Raw genomic sequence first — 9,759 nt, 5'->3', positions numbered from 1 at the left:
GTGTGTGTGTGTGTGTGTGTGTGTGTGTGTGTGTGTGTGTGTGTGTGAACTCAGGTCTAGTGACTCTCTTTGGTCTAAAACTAATAAATATATTTGGTCACAAGCAGTTTGACTTTCAATGTGATAAACAGTATTATTTTAGGGATAGTTTAACCAAAAATAAAAATTCTATTAATTAATCACCTTTTTTGTTCCAAATTTGTAAGACTTTTTTTCTGCAGAGCACAAAGAAGATATTTTAGGTAAAAGTTGATAACCACACAGTTTTGTATATGATTTCCATTGTATAGTTAAAAAAAAACATTCTCATAAAATTTTCTCACAGACAAAGAAGAAAATCATACAGGTTTGGAACGAACTAAGTAAACAATGATGGAATTTTAATTTTTGAGTGAACTATCCCTATAATAATGCTGTTAGCCATGCAGCATAGATAGCCATGCGTTTGTTTTCCAATAAGCGTTAATTAGCTTAAAACAAAAGGCTCTATATTGAATAACTTCTTGATTTTGATTTATTCCTGAGAACAGCTATTATTATGCATGTGATTGTAATTCCCATGTTGTTGTACCAGCAAAGGCGCTTTTTGCAGGTGCAGGGCATTGTGGGTAAGGGTGCTTTTGTCTTGTGGAGTTAAATAATACTCTTCTAAATCTGACGTCACTTTGATTTTTCAAGGTTGTTTGAGCTTTTGTTAAACCTTGAAGCTGCTACAGCCAAATTGATACGGTTTATTATTTTCTCAAGTTCATTGTGCTGCATTACAACATTATCTCCAGTTGTTGTTATAGTATAGTAAGCTTTTGAATTAAAGTTTTACATGTATGTGACGTTTTTACAGAAATAGCTATTTTGAATTCAATTCAGATGTTTTTGCTGCATCCCCATTCACTTTAATGAGAGCATCCACTTGAAGTTTGTGAAAAATGTGTCCTATGTTATATTCCAACATGATTTGAGAATTTTTCTGGAATTTCTAGTGACCTAGAAATAGTGCACATTTTACGCCATAATGTTTCTTTGTACGAATTTTTCAGAATCCTAAAGATTTTTCTTTATTACTGTTTAAGTTTGATTTTCAATCCCATGTTTCGTTGTTTAGGAATCTGTCTTTTTTTTTGTTAAATAAAGCAGAGTCAGCTAAGTTTTATTTATTTGTCCTGACATTAGACAAAGTCATTATCCATTTACACAAACTGAGGCGGAATGTTCTTGAAATCCCACTCTGATTTCCTCATGATTTCATCAGACCTCTCAAACAGTGTATTGATGGGCTCACTGCAGGCTGCTGAGACACAGACTCTCTGCTCAAACACAGACCGAGAGAAAACCAGAGAAAGGGGAAAAGACTTCAAAGGGAATTTAATGCTTTTTATCGAAGCCTCTGCCTCGGCTGTTTGCAGAACTCTCCCATTCTCTTTCTCTCTGCATCATAAATATGCATCTGCCATAGTGAGTCAAGAGAGAGAAACTGTCCTTTCATATCACACATACCACACTTTTTTCCTTCCTTCCTCTTTATTCTATGCTTTTCATTGCATATTCTTTGTATATTAAGATCTTTATTTGTCTGTCTCTGACTTTGTATTTCTTGATCTACCAATAATCTAGCCATCCCATTAGAACAATATGACATAATCATAATAATAGTTGACTTAAGGGGTTAACACTGTCACTTAAAATCATTGTCCTTACAAACCCGGGGGGGGGCTTCTTTAAATTAATGTATAAAACAATAAATACAATGCTTAGATATCATTCATCTCCACGGTACCCCCAAAGAGGGAGGTGTTTTCCCACAACCATGGAAAAAAGATCAGAGAACAATATCATCTACTTTTGGCCTCAGCTTTATTGGCTAGTGGAAAGAAGGTCAAAGAAACGAACCTCATTGATTGGCTGCTGAGAAGTATATGTACCGGTACTTTCCGATTGGAGCAGAGGTACGAGAGGGTCTTTTATAGCTGATGGCGGCTTGGTCTGCTGGTGAGGGGGATTAAACCCTGTGATTGGGCACGCTACCAGAGACATGCAGCTGTTTCACAGAGAGGGAGAGAGACAGTGAAGAGAGGGGGAGGTCTCTCAATCCCTCCCAATGTTGAGGAGTAGAGTTGTGTGTAAGGTACTCTGGGTGTAAAGATACTTGAGGGGAAGCGTTTTCATCTGTGTGTCGCGGCCAATGCACATTTCAACTTTATGCTGCTTCAAATTGAGCTTAGACTTATTTTTCAGATTATTTGAATGATTTTCATCGGAGGTTATTTCTGCAGCAGCTCTGAAACTTCAGCTGGAAGTACCTGTCAGGCCTTGACATAGCTGGCGTTTGTGATGAGAACATTCATTTAATGGATTTCTGAAACAATTGAGCTGGTACAAATCTGTGTATCTCTTAAAATTTGTATTGAATGAATGAACAGCCATTTCTCTAAGGAACCGTTAACATGAGCGATGGTTCAGGAGTGATCGTGTAACTGCCTTTTGTGTTGCTGGTTGATCAGACTTTGCAAGGGTTTAGGGATTGGTCAGAATGGATGTGATGACTGCATGTTGGAGAGGGCAGGTAAGTGTAAAACAGAAATCAACCTGTCTGATTTCGTACCTCAGTAATGGATGACACTACTAGCAGACTGTTGGTGGAATACTATGTGAGTGTGTGTCTTTGTTAACATGTCATTGTGTCATTCACAGGAGGAACAGGCTGCCAAAGCTAAGGCTGAGAAAATCCGTGTGGCGCTAGAGAAAATTAAAGAAGCCCAGGTTAAAAAGGTGAGTAAAAGCCCCTGTGAATCTCTGATCTGAAGGGTCAGTAAACCTCTTCTTTCACTGCATGATGTAGCCCTTCACACGCTCTAGCTGGAGAATTCAGAATGAATGCACAGTAGAAAATAGGTCACTCATGTGTCTGTGAGTCTCTGTCTGCTTAGAAGGGAAGATGCACAAACAAAATGTCGGTGAGGCTTTTGCTTCAAATTACTTGTTAAAAAAATTTCGTTGTGTTATTGCTGTTTAAACTGGTCTAAGGTTTGTGTTAATTCTTGAGAGACGATCTATACTATTACACTATTCATCTGAAAAGCACTGTCACTGTCAATAGATGCCACCAGGCACATACTAATACCAAGTGCATGAATTAGACCCAGTACAGTGATTGGACCTCTGTAGCTGAGACAGATGACTGTTTCCATTCATTGTGTGTTTCGAGAAAACTGACAGCATTGAGCAGCAATGGTGCAGTGAGACTGATACGGAATGATACTGTGTCAAGTGCACTTTAAATAATAATTTAAAAAAAACAGAATTTAATAATATACAGTGGACCCAAAGTCTGAGACCCCTTTGAAAATGAAAAGCTGGAAATGAGAGATTTCAGAATTTAAAAAAAAAAAGTTGAAAATATATATTAAAAAAAAAAACCCTAATAAAGGTCACATTGAAAAAAAGCTAATGTATGACATTGACCATTTTAACTCAATAAAAGGTCAGAATTTCTTCCATTTATAAAACTCGAGGATCTTCAGAACATTCTCATATCATGCTGGATAACAATGTTCGGCAGGTTTTGCACTTGTGGAGTCTATGACAGCTCAACTTTTCATTCAAATAGCTGATGATATAATTTGTATATTGAAAAGAAAAAAGAAAAAAAATAACTTTTTGCAAGTGGTCTCAGATCTTTGTACCCCTGAGTGTGTATCCTTGTGGAGAAAAAAATATATGTAGTGAATGTTAAAAGATTTTGCAGACTGAAGCAAAGTTTGAAAAAATATGTCACACTCAGTTTAGTCAGTGATTTGGCTTGAAATGAGTGATTGTTCTGTCAAAATAAGCCTTTCCTGCATTTATCAGTGTGTCCGTTTTGTTACGTTTCTGAGTTTGTACTCAATTGTTTTATTCAATTGAAATATTATTGCACAATGTGATAGATTGATTGTGCTGAGGTCAAAGAATGAGGCAGGCAAGATATGTCATAAAGTGCATGTTTGTAGGAGCATATGTGTGAGAGGGAAGAGAGCATAAATTAGCAGCGTGTTTTCTGCTGAGGCCAGGCTTGGAAAAGTGCCACATGCTCCCTAATATTCTGATGGCTTTCAGGACCTCTGGCAGGGCTTTCTGTTAATGTGCCTATGCAACACTTTCTCTATCCCTTCTCTTCATTCCTCACTCTCAAGAAGAAAGAACATGGGGTGTGAAATAGAGAGGGATGAAAGCCAGTTGTCATTCCTGTTCCCAATTAGTCTTTATTAAAGCCACATTTCTGAAGATCCACATCATATTCCAATTCAGTCAATATAAATCTTTGAGCCAAACATTCCGATTTGAACAACATATTTGTAACACACTGTACTAATTATTATTGTTTTCCTTCTATATAATATCCCAACAAGAGCACAAGTTTTAGATGCATGCCATCCATGTTTTTCTTGAATTCGTTACAGCCATTTGTTTGATTCTGTTTAAAACTTTTAAATTTGTCAAAACTGATTAAAAGACAGCACCAAAGCAAACAATGATGTTAATATGTATTTCATTTTATGGGACTTATGTAGTCACCAAAAAACAACAAATCAAAACAAATCTGAACTCCATTATATCCAGAGTTGAAAATAAACTTTTTCACTCACTCAGTTTGGCTACTAAATTTTTAAGTTACTGGCCAGAACTTCAGTCACACTTTATTTTAAGTTCCAATTCTCGCTATTTACAAACCATTAACTACGACTTTTGCCTCAATAAAGTCCTAATTTGCTGCTTATTAATAGTTAGTAAGGTAGTTGTTAAGTTTAGGTATTGGGTAGGATTAGGGATGTAGAATTTGGTCATGCAGAATATGTGCTTTATAAGTACTAATAAACAGCCAACATGTTAATAATAAGCATGCTAATAAGCAGTTGGTCCCTATACTAAAGTGTTACCAGAAGTTCTATTAGCCATGACAAAAATATAAGAAACAAACACGTTTTTATGAGTCACTGCTTAGATTTCAGCATATTTATTTCAATTCTGAAGAAACGAAAGAGTAGTGCTATAAACTGAACTGTTTGTTAGAAAATTCTCAGTGATTGCTCTTAAAAAGCAACATTTATTTTGTTGTAAATTCCAAATTTAGCTCATTTCAAAATAAATGTTTGATGATAAACATGTTGAAGATTAGCACATAGGCAATTCATAAATTGATCAGTTGTTTTCCAAAGTAATTTCATGATGATAACATTCCCATGCTCTTCACGTCAATATATTGACGGCTTGTGTTTCTCATTGCAAACAGCTGATTTTCTGGCAATTTTACAGTAAAGATGATAAAGGGTGCTTTTGGTGACTGTATAGTGGTGCACAAAAGTCTTGGAAATGTAGAATTTATCATATGCCTAGGCAGTGAGAACAGACTGAAAAAGTCTCTTCACTGTTGTGCTGCTTTGCTAATGTTAAAGGCTCCTCTTAGAGATAGAACGGAGTTGAATTTAAATAAAAAGTGATAGAACATACTATATAAATCATAACCTGGCATCTACTGCCACAGTTGATTTTTACTGCATTTGGCAGGTTGCCATGTGTAACTGTACTCGATTATTGTAGTTTATTCAAAGTAGCCAACCTTTGGTTAGATTACAGATAGCTTGGGAATAAACTCTGGGTATTTTGTCAACCAGCTTGACCAAACCAACCATCATGAGATGCATCCTGGGATGATTTTCAAACAGTATTGGTGACCATGTTTACAGGCCACTTGTTAGCTACTTTTCTTTCTCTATCCCATTCAATTTATCCATTTCAAGGACAGTTATTAAACAGTAATTTTTTGTTTATTTTAGTAAAAACAAATTAATATGTAGGTATAATGTACTGTATATTTATCTACAGAATGTGACTTTCCATGAAAATGTATGTGTAAATATAGCTGTATTCGATATTAAATGTACTGGAATGAACCAAACTTTCCTTTCCTATTAATCTTCTTCATCAGCTGGTGATACGTGTTCATATGTCAGATGAGAGCTCAAAGACCATGATGGTTGATGAGAGGCAGACGGTCAGGCAGGTGCTGGACAGTCTGCTGGATAAATCTCACTGCGGTTACAGTCCGGACTGGGCCCTGGTTGAGACCATCCCTGAGCTACAGATGGGTGAGGACACATGCACATGCTTAGATAGCCTGTGAACCTGAGGGACAATAAGATTATGATTTTGTACCTTATCATTCTCACTCACTCTTTCAATCATTTTCCTCAGAGAGAATTTTTGAAGACCATGAGAACCTGGTGGAGAACTTGCTCAACTGGACCAGAGACAGTCAAAACAAACTCATGTTCATTGAACGGATTGAAAAGTATGCACTTTTCAAAAATCCACAGGTGAAGCTCTTTTTTTGTGACATATACAGAAAAAAATTCTGATTAAACAGATTCAAAATAAACAGTTTTAAACATAGATACAAACATTATTAAGTCACTACTTAATTAGAAGTAGCCAAATTAGAAACATTTTGACACTTTTAAAACCCCAATGTACACTACTGGTCAAAAGTTTGGGATCAGTATGTTTTGTTTTGTTTTTGGTAAAAAATCATTTTATTCATAGGGTGGCCATATGTGCCATTTATACGGGACACGTCCTGGCCAGGATTTTTATATTGCCTAAAACATCCAAAGTAGTTTGACCAATAACATGCAGGTGTTGTACATAATCGACCAATCGTGGCATCACGCGTGAGAAGGTGAGAACGATCAAAGCGATGCAAATATGCGCATGTGTTTGTTCGTTCATTCGTTCGACTTGAATCTGTGCACCGATCATTGTATGACACCAAAGTACCGCGAGAGCGATTTGAAAGCATAAGGAGCCGTCTGCTCTGCTCTCTATAGCTCTCGTGAAATAATGTCATACATCGATCGATATGCACAGTGCAAACAGCCAAAACCTGGATATTTAGGCAATATAGAAATCCTGGCAAGGGTGCGTCCCGTAAAAATGACCCGTATGGTCACCCTATTTATTCAGGAAGTTTCAAAAAGTTGCAGCATTTGATCTAAAGTGACAGTAAAGATGTCTATAATTTTACAAAAAAATAACAATAATAAAATGTTTCAAATGTTGTTCTTTTGAACTTTCTATTCTTCAAAAAATCCTTAAAAATAAAATGTGGTGTTTTTTCCCCCCAAAATATGCATGCATCACAACACTTTTCAACTTCAATAATAAGACATTTTTGCTTAAGCAGAAAAATAGCATATTAGAATGATTTCTGAAGGATCATGTGACACTGAAGACTAAAGTTGTGGCTGCTGAAAATTCAGCTTTTCATTTTCAATAATGTATTGCAGTAATATTTCGCATAATTACTGTTTTTACTGTATATTTGATCAAATAAATGCAACCTTAGTGAGCATTCTTTCAAAAATATTTAGAAATTTTACTGAACCTAAACTTTTGGACACTAGTGCATATGTACACACTCTGATCTAAATATAGGTTTCAAGTAACAGTAATGAGCTATGATTCTTTTTATGTTTTATGTTGTCACCCTGATTCACTTGTTGCATGTTGTGTATGTTTTTAAGAACTATTTACTTGGGAGGAAGGAGACCTCTGAGATGGCAGACAGAAACAAGGAGGCATTGCTGGAGGTAAATTACACGTTATAATACAAATTATAGATTGATATCATATTGCAATGGTTCATTTTTAATTAAACCAACTATCCCACTCAGAAAATCTCAAACACCTTTTATACAGGCCTAGACTAACTAGCCTAACCTCTTATTGCCTGCTGTGCATAAACTGATTTTTATTTTTTTGCTTTCCTTGTTTAACATGCAAATTCCAAATACATACACACAATTAGTTAATGTGGCCTTCATCAGTGTTAATTTTAAAGTGTTGATTGTGATGTCCGACAGAGTTTACAGCTGTCTATATCTGTCAAGATAAAATTTCAGAATGCTTGACCATATAATGATGTATTTTATATCTGTATGTTTTGAAGGAATGTTTTTGTGGAAGCTCAGTGTCTGTTCCTGAAATTGAGGGAGTGTTGTGGTTGAAGGAGGATGGCAAAAAGTCTTGGAAGAAGCGCTACTTTCTGCTGAGAGCATCTGGCATCTATTTTGTGCCGAAGGGCAAAGCCAAGGTCAGTGATATTGTTTGTTTATTTTTGTTTTATCATGTGATTTGGTGTTATGTTCCCATTAAATGGGCACAGAACTTAATAAACTCGAGTGGAATTTCCTGTTTATGGATTCACTGAGGATACTCTACACAAACCATATGCTGTTTGTCATCTACTTACAATAAATTATGGGGCTTTAATTCCCAGAGACAACCCCATGCCTTATTTTCTTATACAATATTCATGTTCTTATACAATTTCAAGTCAGTCACAAGCATACATATGAACAATTGTTTTGTGTTAGTATTAAATTCTCTGACATTTAAGGACATGGGCTTGTCTGTCTGTAATATGCTTTTGCACAGACTCACTGATATCCTCTTGTGGTTGATCCTGGGTATTTGCTTCTGCTTGGTACCATGAGTATATAGTATTATTTTTCTAAATGTTTGCCTTTATCATCTCAAATTCAATCACTGTAAGCTATAGAGAAAAAAACAATCCAAATTTGACAGACAGTAATAAATAGGAATACAATATTAATATGTTTAATTTGATCACTGTAGGCTTCAAGGGATTTGGTGTGCTTCCTGCAGTTGGACCATGTTAATGTTTATTATGGTCAGGACTACCGGAGCAAGTACAAGGCCCCCACTGACTACTGCCTGGCCCTCAAGGTGTGTGTGATGTTATGGCTTTTTGTACTTTAGTCAGTGTAAATGATGTGCGCTGTTGACTGTTACCTTTTATAAAAATGGTTTATATACTACCTTTCAAATATTTGGGGCCTTTTTTGGAAAACAGTTAATACTTTTATTAAAAAAAGAATGCATTCAATTGATCAATTGTGACAGTAAAGACATCTGTAATATTACAAATTATTTTTTTGACAAATGATGTTTCAAAAAAATTATCTTTTAAATCTTTTAAACTTTCTATTCATCAAAGAATCCAGAAAAAATGCAACTGCTGTAGAAATGTTAAGGGGAAAAAAACAGCTTTTACCATCGATAACAATAAGACGTTTCTTATGTGAAGACTGGAGTAATGGCATCTGAAAAATTCAGCTTTGCTTCACAGGAATAAATTACATTTTAAAATATATTCACATACATTTACATTTAGTCATTTAGCAGACGCTTTTATCCTAAGCGACTTACAAATGAGGACAAAGGAAGCAATCAAAATCAACAAAAGAGCAATGATACGCAAGTGCTATAACAAGTCTCAGTTAGCTTAACGCAGTACACATAGCAAGGTTTTTTAAATTATATAATAAATAAAAAGAAAACAGATAGATTAGAAAAAGAATAGATCAAGCTAGTGTTAGTTTTTTTTTTTACGAAAACAAGCAGTAAATGAATAGAGTGCAAGTCTAAAAGGGACAAGTTTTTTTAAGAATAGAATTAGAATAGAGAGTGCTAGAGTTAGAGGGTCAAATAAAGATGGAAGAGATGTGTTTTTAGCCGATTCTTGAAGATGGCTAAGGACTCAGCTGCTCGGATTGAGTAGGCCAGGTAATTCCACCAGGAGGGAACATTTAATTTAAAAGTCAGTGAAAATGATTTTGTGCCTCTTTGGGATGGCACAATAAAGCGCCGTTCACTTGCAGAACGCAAGCTTCTAGAGGCACATAAGTCTGAAGTAATGAATTT

At 35.6% G+C, this 9,759-nt stretch overlaps 1 protein-coding gene across 7 annotated transcripts in view; it reads left to right on the top strand.

Moving 5' to 3' along the window:
* raph1b (Ras association (RalGDS/AF-6) and pleckstrin homology domains 1b) overlaps positions 1-9,759 on the top strand; it is a 63,062-nt gene that overhangs the window by 42,006 nt on the left and 11,297 nt on the right. For all 7 annotated transcript variants that reach the window (XM_016511937.1, XM_016511936.1, XM_016511941.1 and 4 more), the window contains 6 exons: positions 2,689-2,766; positions 5,963-6,122; positions 6,229-6,350; positions 7,557-7,622; positions 7,982-8,125; positions 8,671-8,781. In XM_016511937.1, coding sequence (XP_016367423.1) covers positions 2,689-2,766; positions 5,963-6,122; positions 6,229-6,350; positions 7,557-7,622; positions 7,982-8,125; positions 8,671-8,781 — 681 coding nt within the window. The remainder of the gene's footprint in view (positions 1-2,688; positions 2,767-5,962; positions 6,123-6,228; positions 6,351-7,556; positions 7,623-7,981; positions 8,126-8,670; positions 8,782-9,759) is intronic.

Source organism: Sinocyclocheilus rhinocerous, unplaced genomic scaffold (genome assembly GCF_001515625.1).
Source record: "Sinocyclocheilus rhinocerous isolate Xijiao unplaced genomic scaffold, SAMN03320098_v1.1 scaffold1256, whole genome shotgun sequence".
NCBI classification, from domain to species: Eukaryota; Metazoa; Chordata; class Actinopteri; order Cypriniformes; family Cyprinidae; genus Sinocyclocheilus; species Sinocyclocheilus rhinocerous.
This window is presented reverse-complemented; position numbering and strand designations above follow the sequence as displayed.